The 19,606-nt window shown below is 52.8% G+C and overlaps 1 protein-coding gene across 1 annotated transcript; it reads right to left on the bottom strand.

Moving 5' to 3' along the window:
- Positions 1-5,686: 5,686 nt before the first annotated feature.
- On the bottom strand, positions 5,687-18,147 carry ATP6V0C (ATPase H+ transporting V0 subunit c). The gene is given in 6 exon segments (XM_029957885.1): positions 5,687-6,424; positions 7,497-7,680; positions 16,374-16,413; positions 16,415-16,698; positions 16,797-17,034; positions 18,037-18,147. Coding segments are annotated over 6 exon segments (1,062 nt in total). The 3' UTR covers positions 5,687-6,219.
- Between the last annotated feature and the right edge of the window lie 1,459 nt (positions 18,148-19,606).

Here is a 19,606-nt window from a genome sequence, read left to right as displayed (position 1 = left end):
CGTCCTGAGACATCCATCCTGAAACACCCGTCCTGAGACTCCCGTCCTGAGACTCCCGTCCTGAAACATCCGTCCTGAGACATCCATCCTGAAACACCCGTCCTGAGACTCCCGTCTTGAGACATCCGTCCTGAAACACTCGTCCTGAGACCCTCATCCTGCCACCCCCATCTTGAGATCCCTGTCCTGAGACCTCCATCCTGAGACCCCAGTTCTGTGACCCCCCATCCTGGAGCCCACATCCTGAGACCTCCATCCTGCCACCCCTATCCTGAGACCCCAATTCTGGGACCCCCATCCTGAGACTCCTATCCTGGGACCCCCATCCTGGGACTCCCACCCTGCACACCCCAGGCCTCTGCCCTCCTTGTATCTGGGGGCAGCTGGGGAGAGGGGGTTCCACCCAGCTGATGTGGCTCCACGGGTGAATACTCCCAGGAAAGATAAATGATGGGGAATATAATTGTGCAGGAACATAACATTGCCGTCTGGCCAGGAATTGGATTTTAATTAGGTTTTGTGCTGTGCTTAGTGTTCCATGATGTCAGTGCTTGTCCACACTACAAACTGCTCTTACTGTGTCACAGGATGCCAGGAAAGGGCCCTGAAAGGGAGAGATGGGAATGATGCTGGATGAGGACAGGAAAACTATGCGCAGCATTGTTTTGGGGATCTGAGGCTAAAAATGGCATCTCTCAGGCCATGGAGATGCTTGGGGTGTTCAGCCTGGAGAAGAGAAAGCTCTGGGGAGACCTGAGAACCCCTTCCAGGGCCCAAAGGGGCTCCAGGAGAGCTGTAGAGGGACTTGGGACAAGGGATGGAGGGACAGGGCAGGGGGGAATGGCTTCCCACTGCCAGAGGGCAGGGTTAGATGGGATATTGGAAAGGAATTCCTGGCTGTGAGGGTGGTGAGGCCCTGGCACAGGTTGTCCAGAGAAGCTGTGGCTGCCCCATCCCTGTAAGTGTCCAAGGCCAGGTTGGACGGGGCTTGGAGCAACTATGGTTGAAGGTGTCCCTGCCCATGGCAGGGGGTGGAACGAGATGAGCTTTTAATGTTTTCCTCATGAAATTATGCACATCTGGGACACCCAGCACCATATTGCTGGGAATGATTTGTAGCTTCATACATGTGGAGCTGAGGAGACTCCAAAACTCTAAAGTTTGGAAAATAAATGCTGGAAGCAGCTCTCAGGCTCATTTGTCTGTGAGGAAGGAAGGACCTGTCCAAGCTGCTAAATTGAATTTGGACGTCAAAAGGCACATATGGCACCCAAACTGCCTGTGGCCAAAACAAGGCCCTTCCACAGGAACACACAGAGCTGTGACAGTAACTTTATTTGGCAGTGGAGGAGACACAGAGGTAAAGGCAAATACTGAATGCACAGACAGGGACACCCGCCCTGGGCCCACCCCAGGGACACAGCTCCTGCAGCCACAGATCCAACACTCCTCCAGGCTGCCAGCACCAAGCCAACCCCTGAATCAGAGCGCTGGAAACTGGCCCAGCCCTCCCTCTGCACTGCTGGGAGAACAGAACAGCCTGTGCCAGAAGGGAAGGGATGGAAATCTGCTCATCGAGGCTGCAGGTACGTCACCCAGCCCAGCCTATGTCATGTACCTGTCCTGCTTAACGCTTACCCCTTTGGATGCTCTCTTTTTATTTCTCAGTGTTAAATTAACCCTGTCTTGCATCGCCAATACTGCACATTCCTCTAATAATAATTCCATGCTCTTTGTCTCCACTGCCCCAGTAACAGGCTGAGGGAATCACAGGCTGTAGTTTCACTTGCATTTTCTTTGGCAGATGTGTGGGGTGTTTTTTTTCAGGTTGAGTTATTTTTAACCTGGCTCAATTCCCAAATTAGGTTCACTGCCTGGCAGCAGGAGCAGTTGTACCTGTGCTCTTGGGAGGAGCAGGGGAGCATGTGGAGCAGCTGTGAGAGCAGGACTGAGTGTCCAGAGGGAGCACTGAGGGCTGGTGAAATGCAGCCTTGGCTTCTGATTTTCACAGGCATTGACAAGGAGGTCTAAGAAATTGTCCCAAGGCACATGAGAGCTGGGGAGAGGCTGCTTAGAACACACTGTCAGTCTTGGGAATATATACCATTTCCCAAGATTTGTCCTCAGCTTACCTCATGCAGGCAAAGCCATGAGGTGTAGGTGGCTTAATTCACTCTCTGCCACTTAAGCCACCCCTTTCCCCTCCCTAAAGGGAAAGGAGGAAAGCACAAGTGCAACAGCATGGACAACACAGTTCCAAGTGCCAAAAAAAGCTCTGGGACTGCAACAGCCCCCAGTATCCCCTTGGTGAATTCAGAAGGGCCAGACTTGACCTTTGGTGAGGGCAGCTCATCCCCTCAGCAAAAGAAAAACAGCAAACATGAGCCACGGGTTCTCCAGGAGCCCCGTCCTGCTCTCTCAGGTCAGTGGGAACTGTCAGGGGGCTGTAGGTGCCTTGTGGGTGCAGTGTGGCCCCTTGGAAAGCCTTGTCCCTTCCACACTGTAAGGTCAGGGCAGGATTTTTCCATGTGCTTTGGTGTTGTGACACAGGAACCAGCTCAGCAGAAACCCAGTGATCTGAGCTGCAAAGCTGAGGCTCTCAAGAGCTCAGTGAAGCGTGGCTTGTAGAGAAAGGAACAGCATTCATTAGCTGTAACAGAAACAAAAATGGAGAAGCTTTTTGGGACACAGTGACACAATCCTCTGACCCTGAAACAGAAAATTCCCACTCCAGGATATGTGTCTTTGGGAGAACTTACTCTGGGTTTGACTTAATTATGCCAGGAGAAAAAGGTGGTCAATAGCTGTAGAACTAAGGGCAGAGGCGGCAAGTCCTGCATGTCAGAGACAAATATGTCTCACCTGAGGACAGCAATGGTTTGGATAGTAAGGCTGGATGGAAACAGTAAAATGCACTAAAATCAGTATCCCCATGGTCAGCCTGGGAAGAAAACAAGGGTTACTGAGAGTTGTAGTCATGAGCTCTGCTGTTACCCTGAAAGAGCAATTTGGTTTCTGGGATCAGTTTCTCGTAACGAGGTTTTTATTTCCCCAAAGCTTATTTACTTTTCCAGATTACTGTAGTTCTCTGTAAGCCAGATCTCCTTAGGAAAGCCAGTCCCTGAGGAATCAGAGATAAAATCCTGTTACTTAAAAATGCTTCTCCAACACAGTGGAGAAAAAATAAATAGAAGAAAATCTGCCGCCTTCGAAAAAAAAAAAAGAAAAAGCATGAAAGAAAACCCACTCCAGAGTGAAAGAGTTAACAAAGAGCAAGGTCAGCAGGCTCTATGGAGGCATTGTCTGTGCTGCCAGTGCTGCTGGCCCTGTCCCTGTGCTGCTGCTGCTGCAGAGCCCTGCTCTCCGCAGGGCTGACTCACTCACTCTGCAGTGCTCCCAGCACGGAGCACCACGGATGTGCCAGCACACACACCCTCCTCAGCAGGGACTCATTCTAGGCTCCGAGGCTGCCCGTTCCCCCTCCCAAACCAAACACTGAGTCCCTCCCTGCTACCCAGGGCTGCACTTTGAGCTGGCCTGCTCCTGGCAGTAAAGGAATTCCAAAAACTCAAAAGGTCCCTCATTTTCTTAATGCCTTGAATCACTTGGGAAATTTGCTGATGCAATAGCACCAGTGGAGGACTTGAAATGCGAGTTTTCAGCTTGGAGTCATCACAGAGGATCCAGAGCATCACTATCAGAAAACGCCTGGCCGTGTGCAGACTGTTAATGTGACTCCGGGTGTATCTGCAGGTACTTGGCACAAAGTGATCATCACCCACCTGTGCTCCCCCCAGCTCAGCTCTCCTTGCACGGGTTTGTATATCAATGACAAAGGCTTCACGTTCCAAGGCATGAGACAAAATGCCACTGAAGGGATTTTCTCTGCATGTGGCTCCCTAAGTGCCCATCGCCCGCCTGAGCCTATAACTGCCTCTGCACGGTGTCACCCACCTAAAACTGGGCCTTTCAATTGCTTATTGCCCTTGGAGATGAGAGCTGTCACCAGCATTTGGCTGCTCTCTTAAATGCAATTTGCTTGTGTCCTTGTCAGTTGGCAAAAAGGCTGGCACAGGGTCCCCAAAGCAGGTAAAGCCACAAGATAAGCACAGTGGCAGCCCCAGCTGGGACCCTCTCCCCAGCTAGGACCCTGCCACACAAGCCAAATGCAATTCCTCTCACCAGGACTGCAAGCTGTACCTGGCACGCTCTCCAGAGCGCCTGGATTCAGGATTCACCCCCCAACTGCCCCCACTGCAGTCAGTGTGAGACACAATTATGCTACAGATCCCATAAATGTTTATGACTCCTGGGGAAAGTCTAATTCAGAAGTTCAGAGTCTGTTACTTCTGCTGAAGAACAACCAACATCATGCTGATCACGAACTTCCCCTTACCCCAGGCACTCCTTCAGCAGAGATCCAGAATATTCCTTTGGTCAGCTTGTGCCTCTGTACAGCCCCAGGTGCACCTCTGCTCGCACTGCCATGAAGCAAAGCCCTTCCTAAGCACCACCAGCCCAGCCCACCCCAGAGCCACACACAGCTGACCGATCATTTTAGCAAACAGAATAAGCCAATACATTTGTCAGTAATTACTGATAATCAACAACTGTCAAAACTACACCTTCACCAACATGTGAAAATACACCCTAGCAGAATGATTGGCTCATAGCCACAGTCTCCCAAGCAGTTCCATTCGGGGAACACCCTTGGCAGGTTAGCAGTTCCAAAGTTTCAGTGAATTCCTTATGCTTGGCCACAGCTCTTCATGGTACTTGCACCAGACTCACTGGACAGGTACATGGATGAAACACGTGTACAGCACACCTCCACTCCCAACCAGGGTGACAGATCCCTCCACATTCAGCAGCTTAGTTTGACCACAAAGGCCCTGCTGGCACTAGGTACCTGTGTAATAACAACATTTTGGCTTGAACAAGGTAGAGCTTGGCCTGTTCTTCAAGCCATACACGTAGGATTAAGGTGATATATTCGGCCCTGGAAGGGCCCAACATGTTATTTCCCACAGCAGCTTTGCAGTACTCAAATCCTCAGGCCAGAGAACGCTGCTCCAGCACTCCAGTAGCTGCAGCAGCAGAACCTCCCAACTCAAATGCTCCTGATTTACAAGTTAAAAATACAAGTTCTTGACTGAAGCCATTTTGTTGAGGTACTTCAGAGGCAATTACTGTGGAGACCACAGCTTCCAACGAGCTCAGCTTCTGCAGGGCCAGCATGAGGACAGGACAAGGCAGCTCCTTTCCTTGTCACAGGTTGGAGCCGGCACCCTCATTCCCCGACCCTCAGCGCAGGCTCTTACAGAGCATTACCATGAGCCAGATGTGCTGATCAGGCCAAACACAGCCCTGCATCCCTCCTCACCCTGAGTCCAGCCCACAGCAACAGCTGGTAAAGCAGCTGCCACTGCCCAGGAGAAAGGGAAAGGCATGGCAGTGCTGGCAGCACCACTCCTGCAGGTGTTCAGTCACTCCAGGAACCTGCCTCCCCCCGAGAACCCCTTCTCTTCCCAAAGGAGCAGCAACCACCTGAAATCAGAGCCAGAGGACCCATTACAGCAATGTAGTGAGGAAGTTTTATTTGGAAACATGGTAGAAGTTTGTAACCCAACACTGGGTGCACAACTCTGATGCCGGAGCATACGCGGTTACTACTGAAACACGGGAGTGTTTCGGACAATTGCTGTAATAAAACACAAAATTCTCATACTCCAATACCAGGACACTACAGCAATCTTTAGAATCAAAGTTACATCCAAGGAATTCTCTGCACTTACAATTGACCCCACAGTGTAATCTACCTATATATAAGATTAATATATATAGCATGGGAAATTGAAAATCCTTGCTCCATAGATGTATGAACATGTCAAGTCTTTTATAAATAAACATCCAGTGAAGAGAAAAAATTACATTTCTAGTTCATATTTATACATAAAATACTAACAGCAATGGGTGGAAAATTGCACACGGGCCACCCCAAGCCATGCAGCAGGCTTGGAGCAGCCCATCCAAGTTAATATTGAAGTACACACAGGACAGACAAGTCACTAACATACATTGCGCATTTACAAGAGATCAACTACCAAATTGGGACAACTGTACACATTGGAGAGACCATTTTCATTCTGGAGCTTTTTTTTGTTTGTTTGTTTTGTTAAACGTGGATTTGTTACATCTCTTTACATCATACCGCAACATTTACTTCGTGGAGAGGATAAGGGCAACGATGAGGCCATAGAGACCCAAGACTTCAGCGAAGATCAAAATGAGGATCATGCCCACAAATAACCTGGGCTGCTGTGCTGTTCCCCGGACACCCGCATCGCCCACGATGCCGATGGCAAAGCCAGCAGCCAGGCCACTGAGGCCCACGCTCAAGCCAGCACCCAGCTGAAGGAAGCTCCTGCGGGACAGAGATGGGCACAGTTTCAGTGGCAAGGAACAGGACACCCAGCCTTAAGCTCCTGACTCTTTAGACAAGCCCAGTGTACCTCAAAGCAGATGCTTCCTGGCACTCCCAGCTCCGATACATAAGAAATGGGCAGCAGTGAAGGATCTTCACCTGCTCTTCAGGTAGGACTCATAGTTCAAGCTAAGCTACTGCACCTGGAGCTCATGTGGCCACCCAGTCTGTCTGTGGCCACTCCAGCCACTGTCAGAGCAGCACTAACAGCAGTGCCTGTCCCACAGTGCAGTGTAGCCTGTTAGTAGCTGCTCATCTGCAACCTTATATACAGCCACAGCACATCAAGTGTCTTGCTCTGCAGGAGCTGGGCAGGACTGGTTTTCCAGGCAGGATACCTGAGGAGCAGTCCCTCTCACCATCTGCCCACCTGCTAATTGCATAGGAGCACTTGTACCTGCTGTTTTAGACCACAGCTTGTTAGGCCAAGCACACTGCTCATCGTGTACAGCTTGTACAGTGACACAGATACCTGTCACACCTCAGCAGCACTGTTTTATTCTGAGAGGTCTCAACCAAGCCAGTTCCAGCTATTCTCTAAAGCCAAGAACAGATTGAGTTTCAGACTGTACCTGCTGTAGAGGCCCAATGTATAGCTTAGGGATTGATTTACCATCACATAAAGCAGAAGCAATATTAATTATTCACTTGCATCTCCCAGGCAACAGCAGAACTTGGACAGCCTCAAAAGACCTGTGCATTCCAGGTCTAGAGTCTAGCACAATGACACAAGCTTTGCCTCCTATCCTTGTACACAGTTTCTCTCAAGCCGCAGCCCACAGCACGAGCTGCAACAGTGGGAGCCCGATTGATCTGTGCCAGCCAACGGAGCCGGGAGCACCGCTGGGGCTGAGGCAGCACAGCTGGAATCCAGCCTGTGCTCCCAAGCCCAGCTCAGGAGCACTTAGCACCGACAGCCCTTCCAGGGCCTTTAGCCAACCCCACCCACACTCAGGGCATCAGAAAAGGGACAGGACAATCTGAAACAGAAGTGCCACATGGAGCAACTTACTTGAATAGCGTGATGGTGGGTGAGAGGGCGTTGGCAATGAGCACTGCCACTACGAGGCCATAGATCGCTATAATCCCCGCCATGACCACAGGGATGATGGACTTCATGATCAGCTCAGGCCTCATGACAGACATGGCTGCAATACCCGTGCCACTCTTTGCTGTTCCATATGCAGCTCCCAAGGCTGGAAGAGAACAAAAAAAAAAAAAAAAAAAAAAAAAAAATTAGGCACATCCCCAAATACCACTTCCTTCACTAGGCTGCAGTGTGAGAACAGCTGAGCCAGCACAAGGAAGCATTGTGCAAAATTACCAGGGTCACTTGACAGCCAGGAATACTTGCCTAATGGATGAGGAAGTGACCTATCCAGAGTTCTAGATCAAAGCCAGATCACTAAGAAGGTGCTGTTCAAGCACCAGTGATAACAGAACACCCTGTCCAAGGCCAGCTTCACAGCAGGGCACACCCCCAGCAGCCATCCATTCTTGCTTAGGGACCGAAACGCAAGGTCCAAAGTGTAACTCGTTACTCACCGTGTCCTCCTCTCAGGGTCCACACTGCAAGGCGCAACAAAGCCCAGCTGTCTACCCCAGCAGAACACAGCTGAGAGCTGGGCTTTACAGTCACTGATCTCTGAGCCACCTGAGCTGAGCTCAGAGCACAGGTCACCTTTGCGGGGCCTCTTCTCCCAGGAAACCCATTTGCCTACACTTTGGCCCTAGGGTTAAATGTGCCATTGCAGCTTCATCAGACACACTGAGACACCAACAAACTCAACCATTACTGCTGCATGCCATTCCCTGGAGAAAGGCACCCTCTGGCATAATCTCACCTGTAAAGGATTCAGGTCCAAACATTTGTTAATCCAACCACTGGAACCACAAAGTACAGTCTGGCTTGTGGGTTACAGAGGGCCACAACCACCTTACCCCTAAGGTTGGCTCATCACTTGTGTCAACACCTGAACGTGCAGAGACCCACAAAGGATCCAAAGCAGAGCATGGGCTTATCACCTGCACCTGAGACCTGTTGGAAGAGTCCAAAGCACTTCCCCAAAAAACTAACTTCTGCCTTGAAAGCTTTGTATTAGTCTCACAAAAGCTTCCATGAATACCTCATTCTTTAATTCTGCGGCACTTGAAAAGACCCCTTTCCTTCCAGCCCTACTGTGGAGTGCTCTGGGAACTCCAGAACTTCAGGCTGCACTCACCATCACCCTGAGATGACAATGCAGCTGCTAGCCAGGAGTAAGTCCCTGGAGCAGCAGTGTAAGGCGCATCGAAAGGGAAGGCAGGCTCCTTTTCCAACACAGGCTGATATTCAGAGGTAACAGTCCTACCTAGCAAAATAATGCTCTTGCCTGCCCTAAAAGGTTACTGGAGAGTATTTAAACGATGGGGATTTAAAGTCTTGGTAATGTTGAGACTTACTAGTTGGGTTTGTTCCAGCCATGTAAAAACTAAGGTTTCTCCAAGGGAAGACCTGCTTGTTCCACAGAGATCTGTAGCTGCCTTACACTAGCATCCAAGTGTGAGACGGTGCACCTTGTCCCAGAGAGCTGCTGGGAGGTATTTGGAAGGGTTTGGATATATGGGCTTTCCTGCTGCTTGCTCGGCCTTCCCATAAAGCTTGTCTTTGAGAAGTCATCCTCCCGGCTTGGCACTACAACTCCAGACCATCCATACAGGTAACACAAGGTTCATTCTCAGAAGGAAGTTCAATTTTAGTTACAGAAACCCCAAGGAAAAGCCTCATTATCAACTACCAATTTGTTCTGTACTAGGAAAGCTCTTGAACCCTGACTGGCACTGAGTGATGTAAAGGGCTGTTCAGGGCAATTCGGAACTAGAACCCAGCTTAGGAAGCCTGAGCCAGGAGCAGGTTTTACCTGGAAATGTAAGTTGAGCCTGGAAACTAGCACATGGACTTAACCAGTGATGGCCCTGTTTAAGGGTCTAGTCCTTAAGAAGTCTAGAAAGAAATCAGTGTCTTGAGTTAAGAACCCTTTTTGTTGGATAAAGCATTTTTAAGGGCTAGAAGTAAGCCTGAATCCTGGTTCCACTATCTACCCTGGCTATAGCATTTAGCAGAAGCCATCTCCAATGTTTTAAAAACCTTTCCAGCAATGCAGAGGCTCATGAGGGAAGTTCACTATTTAAAGTCAGATAAGTCATTACTTCCTCTAAGCCTGAAGCTACTCAAAGGTTTTGCAATTAATGCAGTGATGGATTACAGGTGATTTTGTAACCCCATTTACAGAAAGTCAGCCTGCTCAAGCCTCTGTGGAAGGGCAGAGCAGCACAAGTTTGTCAGTTCCCAGTTAAAACCCCCAAACAGGCAAGACCTTATGCCTCGAACTTGGTCTAGACACAGTTACAGAGAAAGCCTACGTGTACCAGTTTTTACATGACAATTTTAAATGTCACTGAAGCTCTACTGACACTCCCACTGGTGGAGTCACAGGTGCCACACACAGAGCTCCAGAGGTTGATACATCTGCTCCCAAGGAAGCCTTTATCAGCACCCTGACCAACAGGCACCTCCAGCACCTTATAAGGCAGCTTTAACCGCCCTTCACCAGCCTGACAAGTTCTCCTTGCACCTTTGACAGCGTCCCAGTATCACAGTCAATACCTGCTTCCCACCATGACCCAGCCTCTAGTGGCACAGCCCCTCAGTTCTGGGCTGTGGGCACTCAGAACATTCCTGCACAACTTCACTTGTACCTTGTGGCAGCTCTTAACATCTGAAGCACATATGCTTCATATGCCAAATTTAAATATCCCTGATGCATTAGAAGGATGTGTTTTCCAAAATCTGTGAACAGGGTTTGAGGAAATCTCTGTGGCAGACAGTGGAAATGGGACAAGAGCTGTACCATTGAAGACTCCATATTTGTGTCAGATTATCCAGCTCCTAATCTCTAACACCCCCCCCCCAAATCAAGCTCCAACACTACCTTTAAAGAGGTAGAGCAGTCATAGAGCTGTCAAAACATTTCCCTGGCAGGTGAAGAAACACTCTGCCTACCTTAGTTCACCAGAGAAGGAATCTATGCTGGTCTCTAACCAGAAACCGTGCCATTCAGAAGTTCAATGGTGTTACAATAGGGAGAAGTTGCTTTACACACCATTCAGGACTTACTCCCAGTAAGCATGTTTCAGAGGTTAACTCCATTTTGAAATACTTCTGAGTTATTCCTTGAACTCATAAGCCAGAGCTGATTTAGAACTGTTCCTGGGGGCAAAGCACCCTCCCTCAGGGCTAGGGAGATGCCACCTGGCACCTCCACCATAGCTGTTGCTTTATTAGTCCAAAGTGGTAGCAGAGGTAATGAGGCTGTGCAGCTCCGGGATCAGGTATGAACTAGAAAGTCACTTGCCATGTAGACTGTACTGTCAAAGGCTGAAGACCAGTTGTAGCCTTGCCACTGCCAGGACTTTCAGTAGAGGCTCTGCCTCTGGCACTCAGTCAGCACTTGAGCAGCCTGCTCTTCACATCAAGTGCCAGTCCCAGCGTCAGGACCAGCCTTTTGCAGCTGCAGGGACAGCTCAGTCAGGTCATACAGCGAGAACAGGGACCTTGCAGGTGAGTCAGTGACACCCTCTCGGTACAGGGAGAGGCTACAGAGAGCCTTCCAGTCAGGGAGATCCAATAGCACAGATCCAGTTTCACCAGTTGATACATTCAGAGAGGCTCAGAACCAGCCACACACACTCCACCAGCATTTGGTCCATTTAGAGCCAGGAATTCCTCCCGTGTCCCACCATGGAGAAGCAGGTTTCCACACTGCACATGTGACAGATTTCCAGAGCACTAACATACAGAATTCCCCTCCATTAGGAAGTGAGCTAGTGACACAAGTCAGATTTCCAATTAGGATACCACAGGTTACTACCACAGCAAGCCTGAAAGACCACTTGGGATGAGCACTTACATCTGGAGCCTTTTACAACTCATCACTATCAAATGGGCTGCCCTCTGCAGCTTCTCTGGGAGCAGACAGGCACCAATTCAACACCACCTGTCCATCCCTGAGCAGGTTGTTCTCAAATGGCTGGAGAACTGTTAGAGGTGACATCCAGGTCCAGTACAGTCCTCGCTTTGCCATGCCAGAAACCTGGGCACATCCAAAGAAACAGGCTGCTTGCCACTGGTTTTCCCTGGCCCCTCCCCATCCCCCCCATTTGACACAGCTCCACCTCAGGTTACAGTAACAGATAGTCCACGGCTGCTTGGAAAAACCCTGTTGCTCTTCCCAGGTGCATCTCCACAGGACAGCCAGGGGAAGTGTACTCGGAGCCTATGCAAATTCCCATCCCACTGGCTGAAGCCAGTTCCCCAATGGAAACCTGAGGGGTAAACAGAGAAGCCGCCCTACAAGAAGCTGTAGACTCTGAAGACTTTCAGTGAATCACCTGTTACAGGATTAGCGATGGCTTTTTGCTCTTCCCTAATGTAATGAAAGGGTGTGTGGATATCCACCAAGCCTGCCACTGTCAGCCTACATTATCAAAAACCCTGCAAGGCTGGCAGGCCTTTTACTCTTGTGTCAGTAAATCTGAGAACTTAGAAGTCCACCAGCTCCTTGAGAAGTTGTTGCAATAGCAGCAATCCAAGGCAAAGAGGACTTGCTAGTCAACTGTCCAAGAGCTGGGACAGCTGCAATTGGCACTCTGGATTGTCTGACAGCACACAGAATCCTTTGATTTATAAGTATGGGAAGGCCCAGCACTTACACCGCAAAGCAAAGGCTTGCCCTTCTGCCAGCAGCAGAGTCCATCCACCCACTTGTTATTTTATCTTTATCATCATACAAGCTCCCCCCTGCAACCTTAAAGACAACCCATTTCACAGCCTGGGTGACCAGTGCCCTCTAGGTACTGACTGGCAGAGTAGTTTGTTACACCAGTTAGCAGGACCCCTTTCCACCAAGCAGGTCCAAGGGCAGCTCACAGCACTCAGCAGCACCAACAGCCCCATCCCTGCAGTGTGGAAAAGCCTGCATACAGCAGACACTGCTGTGGTCAGACCAGCCTGACCTGAAGCCTCGTGCTCACAGGATTCAGTCTGGAGGAAGTGAGTTCAGCCAGTTATGCCTCCCTGGTGAAAAGCCCACACTGCTGTAAACCACTGCTTGAAGCAGCACCCAACAGCCTGGGACGCTGTTCAGCTTGCAACCTCTGCATGTGACCAGTCAGGCTCTGGAGACAAAGAAGAGGCCAGTTTTAGGAAGGAAAAAAAGGAAGCTGACCAAGAGGTCCTGAGGCAGCTGGCATCCATGTCTGCTGTTGCTCCCAATGTTCCCACCAGAGGGGAAGCACCTGCAGGCTCTGCAGTGACTCCAGGGTGAGACAGGGATCCATTAGGAAGCCACAGTACAACCTGCAGCATAACTGCTTCGGCCACATTCTGCAGAGCCAATGGCTTATACTGACGCTCCATCTCATTTTCAGATGTTCCCAAGACTGGCATTTACTGAGAAGAAGTGACGCCCTTGTCGAGATGCCTTCCCTCAATCTCGAGCTGCAGAAACATTGCCTACCTCACTTCTGTTACAGCACGTAGGTCTTAGCAGTCCACTGCTTTACCCGCTGTAAGGACGAAGGCTTAAGCTAATCTCTGGTGCAGACAGTCTGGGAGCTCCCACACCTGCCCACACCACCAGGCCTCTAGGGCAGAGACTACCTAGAGCCGCACAACGCTCTGCCACTTCATTTTACCTGCAAGCTCCTCTTGGGATTAGGTCCACAGCTCCTCCCTGAGAAGCAAGCAGCTCTCCTGTTCCTCCTCCCCGAGAAGCAAGCAGCTCTCCTGTTCCTCCTCCCCACCTCTCAGACAGTATTTCAGGAAGCACAGGTGCCATTTGCCTTTGAGGCTGCAAGTTGTTTATAGTCACGATGCCTTCTAGAATCAGACTGTGCTGGGCTGTCAGTTGCATCAAGCGACATGTTCTGAGCCAGCAACTCCACTGTGGAGGTCCCTTAAGAGCCAACCAACTGCTATAATATCCGCAGCCCTAGTTTAAAAGAAAAATACTATTTCATTAGCTCCACAGCAACAATGAGGAGACGCAGGACTAATCTAACACTGCTGGCTGGAGTTCTCTTTGTGAGGAATCTTTCAGCTGCTTGGCAGTGCAGTGGGTATTGAAAGCACTGAAAGCCCAACTGGAGTGCGAGTGTAAGGACAATTCCCCACACCATGAGGGGCGCAGTGGGCACATCTGGGACAGCAGGCTTTACATCACCAGCACACTCAGAACCAGCCAGCTTGGCCCAACACCACACTTGTCTGTTCTGGCAGCTCAAGTCACATGGAAAAGCCACAATAATTTAATCACTCAACAACACCTGACCCTGAGCCACCACATTTTACACATGGGAAATAAGGAACTGCAGCAATGAAACCAAGTTGTAATCTGCAAATAACCAAACAGGCTGGAAGATGCCCAAGGTCACAGCAGTCTGCTCTTGTCTCTGGCTGACTAGAACAAGTTCTGCTATCTATTTACCATCAGCAGGTACTGATCACAGGTCACACAGGACTGCACAAAGTCACTTGTTTTCACATCAAACCAGCATGGACAGTACGGAACCTGAATGTGTTTACTACAAACAGGTCTCAGAACTACAAGCTCCACAAGAATGTGATCTTCAGATACAGCATGAGTCAGACATGATCACTGCACTAGTTAACACTGATCTGGAACAGTTTTAGAGAGTTTTACACTGCTTGTCCAGACATAGCTCCTTTCTTCTAAATCAGGGTGGGTTTTTTAACAATATAAAATTAGCATCAGAACATGCCACAACTCCCTTACAAAAGCTACATGACACTGCAAATTTTAGTTTATCCTATATTGACATCTCTGCCATATTGCCTTAAAAATCCAAACTGCTTCACTACAACTCCACATCTAAGAAACAATTTCTCTTTGCAGTATCTATAACCTGTTGAACCCATCAGAGGCCCTAGCAAGAGCACCTGCATGGCTCAGACCTGCTGGTATTACAGCATCACTGGTTAGGAAAGACCTCTAAGCTCATTGAGTCCAGGGCCACCTGACACAGATTCTGCACCAAGGCCCAGTCACATACCAGCAGTGACAGGACAGATACCAAGCCTTCATCAACACAGCTTAAGAACTGACTGTGCGTTACCCCACTCAAAGCTCCCCCCTGCAATCTCGCAGCACCATGCTGTCACCGTGCAGCTTCTAGGAAAGGCTGCACTGCTGGTTCAGACACGCCAGCACCACTCTGAATTCCTGTTAAGGCACTGACTCAAGCCTACATCCCTCCCCAACGTTCTGATGAAGCACACTCCCATGTGTGGCTTTAGCTTGGTGTCTAAAGCCACACAGACATGTTCTTTTGCTTCTGAGGTCAACTCTGCAAGAGGAGTCCAGTGACTCCTCCCCTGGAAAGAAAGCTCAGTATTTAGGACTATTTTACAAAAGGCAGTGTACTGCTGACTGCTTTTTCCCAACAAGTAACTAGGTCTTAGTTTCTTCCTCCATTATCTTCATTAGGTAAGAGGCAGGTAGGTTGGCAGTCCCAACACTGGCTCCTGTGGCATTCCAACCACTGAGTTTTCAGGAAATCCTTACCTGTCAAGTGCGAGTACAATGTCTGAATTCCAAGGTGGCAGGCCACCAACTGACCTCAGCACAGACATCTGCATCCCACCACCAGGCACAGACTGAGCAAGACCAAACACGGCCAGCTAGGCTTTTGTTTTACCAAAAACTAAAACCCTAAATGGGGCTGGTGTGAAACCAGTCCATGGTGCCCACATCAGCATGGCTAGACAGCTTCCTCTCAAACACCCGTTTTAATCCACCACTTGGCTGTCTGCACAATTTAATCTACCACACTAATCAATCAAGAGCAGCTTCCCCAAATCTGTCCTGCACACCCAGCCACCATCTCAGAGGCTGTATTGACACAGTGAGACCCCAAGCACACCAGCTACAGCCAATTCGATACTGAAGGGTTTTGACTGCCCAATTGGGAACCAAGTGAGGTGGCAGATGAAGGCCAGTCCATATCCTCCGGCCTGAGGAGGCACCACCTAAGACTTCAGAAGAGAAAACCAAACTGGTTCCTAGTTCTTTTATTCCCAGTTGCTGTAACACTTGCACTTGGGAAAAGAACAGCTGAAGCCTTCCCCACCCTATAACCCAAACAGACCAGCAGGTCTGCACCCCCCAGGAATCAGCAGTCACCCTGTGCAGGGGTTTAGCCAGGCTCTGAGAAAGGGAAAGCACGGCAGGATAGTGTGTCTGGTGTAACCCAGCGCGGATGGTCCCCACACCAGCGCTACCGCAGGATGACCCAGTTTACACCGCACTGAGCTCACCGAGCTCGCCGCCCGGAGCCGCACAGGGACAGGCAGGGAGCGGGACCGGCCTCGCCGCTCGGGCATCGCCCCATGGGCGGCTCGGGAACCCCCTGGGACGGCGTCACCGGCCGCGAGCGCTGGCACGTTCAGGTTTCACCCCGCTGAAAAACCGGCTTTGCGTTGTACGGGAATGGTTTAAACGCCCGTCGTGCCCGACGCACAGGGGGCCGGGCCGTGGACGGGGGACCGTGCCCGGGGGACCCCCGGCCCCCGGTGCCCCGGGGAGGCGGCGGGCGGCGCCCGCCGCAGTCACGTGGCCCCGGGGGCTCCGCCGGCGGTGACGTCACCGGCGGACCCTCCGCGCTCCCGGAGCCCGGATGGAGCGGGGGGAGGGGAGGGGGAGCCACCGCCGGGCCCGCAGGACCCCCCACCCTGCGGGCTGCGCCCCCGCCGGGCGGGGGGAGGGAAGGGCAGGGGAGAACACCCTTCCCCCCCCTCCTCCACGACAGCCCCGGTACGGCCGGTACTCACCGCTGAAGACCATGGCGGCTGAGGCGCCCATCACGGCGAAAGAAGGAGGCGTACTCGGGGGCTGGCGCCGGAGGACATGGCTGCACGGGCCGGGCCGGGCCGAGGCGCCGCTGAAGGGGGAGCGCGCAGAGGGCGGAGGGAAGGCGGGGGGGCTCCGCCGCGGCGCCGGTCCTCGGCAGGCAGCGCTCGGCCACAAAAATGGCGGAGGCGCGGCGGGAGCGGGCGGGCGGGGAGGGAAGGAGGAGGCCGGGGCGGAGGCGGGCGGGGCGGCGGCGGGGGCCGGGCGCGGAGCTCCGTCCCGGCAACACTGGTGGCGGCGCGGGCGCTGCCCCTAAATACGGCCTCCGCAGCCAAAATGGCGGTGGCCCGCCCGTCAACGTGACCGCCCACCGCCCCCCCCGCCCGCCCCGCCTCGGCGCGCACCGACGCGCGCGCGCGCGCGCGCGGGGGAGCCCGCCAGCCTCCGCCGCTCTCCCCACGCCCCTCTAGCACCATGCCGCGGCGGGGCCGGCCGCAGAGCGGCCGGCAGAACACGGGCCTCCCTGCGCGTCCTCGGCGTGCGGGGCAGGCATTTGGCCGCGCCGGCCGCCCCGCTCTGCTCCCCTGCTCTCGTCCCCCCTCTCTCCCGGGTGGGCCCGTCCTGCCCGGTGGCCGCGGCCCGCTGAGCGTGATTCAGCGCTCATTAGCATAAGAGGGCGTGGTCTCACCAAACCACGCCCATGAAGGGGTGGCTCCGCCCCGGGCCGGGGGCTTCGCTGCCACGTCTCGGTGTTGTGTCCCGATGTCAGATCCCGGTGTCAGATCTCGGTGCCGTGTCCCGGTGTCCTGCCCCTGCGGCACCGCGCGGGCCGCGTCCCTGTCCCCTGACCCCGGGATACGGCCTCTGCCATGTGTTGCTGTGGCCATCTGCCACCTTGGGGGTGTCCAGCCCCTGCACTCACCTCCTCACCGGGTCCAGTACCACTAGCATCCTACTGGGGTTCTCCTGCTCCCCTCCTCCATCGATCCTGCTCCCCTGGAGATTACAGCCAGCGCCTCTGGCCCATCCCTCAGGGCAGGAGAGGAGCTGGCTCTGAACCACGCTATCACCCCCCTCCATGGGCACTGCCACCCACCCCGAATGCAGGCACTCCTCTGAGCCAACCTCATCCCGAAACATCCCAGAGGGATACTCCTACAGCCCGTCCTGGAAGGGTGACTGATGCCATTTTGTTCCCAGGATTTGGGGGGCTCCTTAACAGTCCCCTGTGTTGAGGTTTCCATGCCCCAAAAGTTACTTGAGGGCCACCTGCCTTTTCCCAGTGTTACCACTTTCCTGGACACCTCAGCCTTGTCAGAGCTCACAGGAAAGATGAGGACAGGATTTATTTGGGCAAATTCCCTGCTGCTGTTTGAGCACGAAGGGCCCTGGTGCTGCAGTGGGTAGAGGTGAGTGACACGTGCTGGGGACTGGCACCAGGATACGCCGGCTCCGAGGGGGATGCAGGCTTGTGGCAGACAAGGTCTTCATGGGGACATCCAGCATGTGGCCCATGGCAGGGACTGGCAGAAGGCACAGGGAGGAGGAGAGGGCTGGGGCACTGCTGGGGGTCAGAGGGGGACCCCATCCTGAGCCCTGGTAACGGTGGGTGCAGGGGCTGTGGGTCCCATGTGTGGAGCACACCACCACTGCCACTGCCACTGTCACCACTGCCCCTGTCACCACCACCACTGCCACTGCCACCTCCACCATCACCATCAGTGGCACCACTGCCATCATGGCCACCACCACCATCACAACCACCCTCTGGTTGCTTTTCCTACAATTGCACCCTGGGACCGGTTGTTTGTCACCGCTCTGTGGCAGGGGCTGTCACTGCTAATGACTTTTCCAGCAGCCCCCCAGAAACCTTTCACTAAGGTGGGGACAATCCCTGCCCCAGGGGTCCCGAGCAATTGGTCATTGGGTGGATATCTCACCCCTTGGGCACCGGCAGCATTGGCAGTTAGTTCACCAAATTTGGGCTGGTGAGGGGAGCAGGGGCTGATGGTGCCTCATCCCACCCTCTCACTGCAGTCTGAGCCCTTCTGGCGCTCGCCTGGGCTGTGTCCAGCCACATTGCCACCAGCCCTCACCTGGAATGGGCACCTCTCCCAGCACTGTGGCTGTAGTGAGGGGTCACTGCAGGGCTCAGAGTCCAGGCAGAGAGTGGCACAAGCATCCTGGCTGTCAGAGATGAGCCCAGATATCTGCCCCATGGGATTTATCCAGGTGTGATGGGAGCTGTCATGCTGCTGGGCCCCCAGAGGATGCTCTTCCTCCTGTGCCTGCACCCACTGCCCCTGAAGTCTTCCTGTGCCACTCCTGGGTCCCAGTGGGCAGTGCTGGCTGCCTGAAGGAGCAGCTCCATGACCCCCCACACCACAGCTGTGCTTTCTCCTCGATGGAGCGGCTCCATGACCCCCCAAACCACAGTGCCACTGTGGCTCCCTGTAGCCGTGAGCTCACAAGTTGTGCCGGCGGTGACGCTCTGGGGATGCCGTGTCTGCGGGGGGCTGAGTAGTGGGACCCCAAGGACCCTTTGGAGCTGGGGGATGCTGGGAGACTCCTTGCCCCTGTGTTGTGGTTGAGCAGCTTGAACCAAACCCTCTTGTCCTTCCTTCTCCTCCTCCCCCGCTCCTTGCTGGGCCTCACTCGGTGTCTCTGGGTCTCAGTTCTCCAGCACTGAAGATCTAACGGATTGTTTGGGTTTCACTGGAAACTGCTGATTCACAGAAGGAAGACTTTTTATGCTTTTGACAAAGCTTCCTTTCAAAATATTACATCTTGCATCTTCCCTGTGCTCTGTATTTATTCAGTCCCCCTATCCAGGCAGAGCCACAGAGGCCATGGTGGGGTCAGCACTGTTCCTGCTACACATCCTGGTGCCAACACAGGGAAGGTCTGGATGTCAGAAACAGGAGAATCCATCTTCTTCCATCCACATGGGGCTGCCCAGCTCTCCTTCACTTGCCTCACATCACCCTGGACTGACTGGGTACACAGAGGGACCGTATGCTGAGCATCCTCCCAGGATGCCCATGGAGCCACCCCGGTGGTCCAGGTGTGGCTGTGATGGGTGGAGTGAGTGGATGTAAGGATGCATAAATCCTATGTGGGCCAGAGGAGAGGAAGGACCATTTGGATGCTGGTGACAGCACGTGTGACCTTGCCCGGCTCCCTGTCGTGCCTGGGAGCTGCAGCAGGTAGCCAA

Source organism: Manacus vitellinus, unplaced genomic scaffold, assembly GCF_001715985.3.
Source record: "Manacus vitellinus isolate BGI_N305 unplaced genomic scaffold, ASM171598v3 scaffold_12_pilon, whole genome shotgun sequence".
In the NCBI taxonomy this organism is placed as follows: domain Eukaryota; kingdom Metazoa; phylum Chordata; class Aves; order Passeriformes; family Pipridae; genus Manacus; species Manacus vitellinus.
Note: the sequence above shows the minus strand (reverse complement) of the source record. Positions and strands in the feature narration are given on the sequence as shown.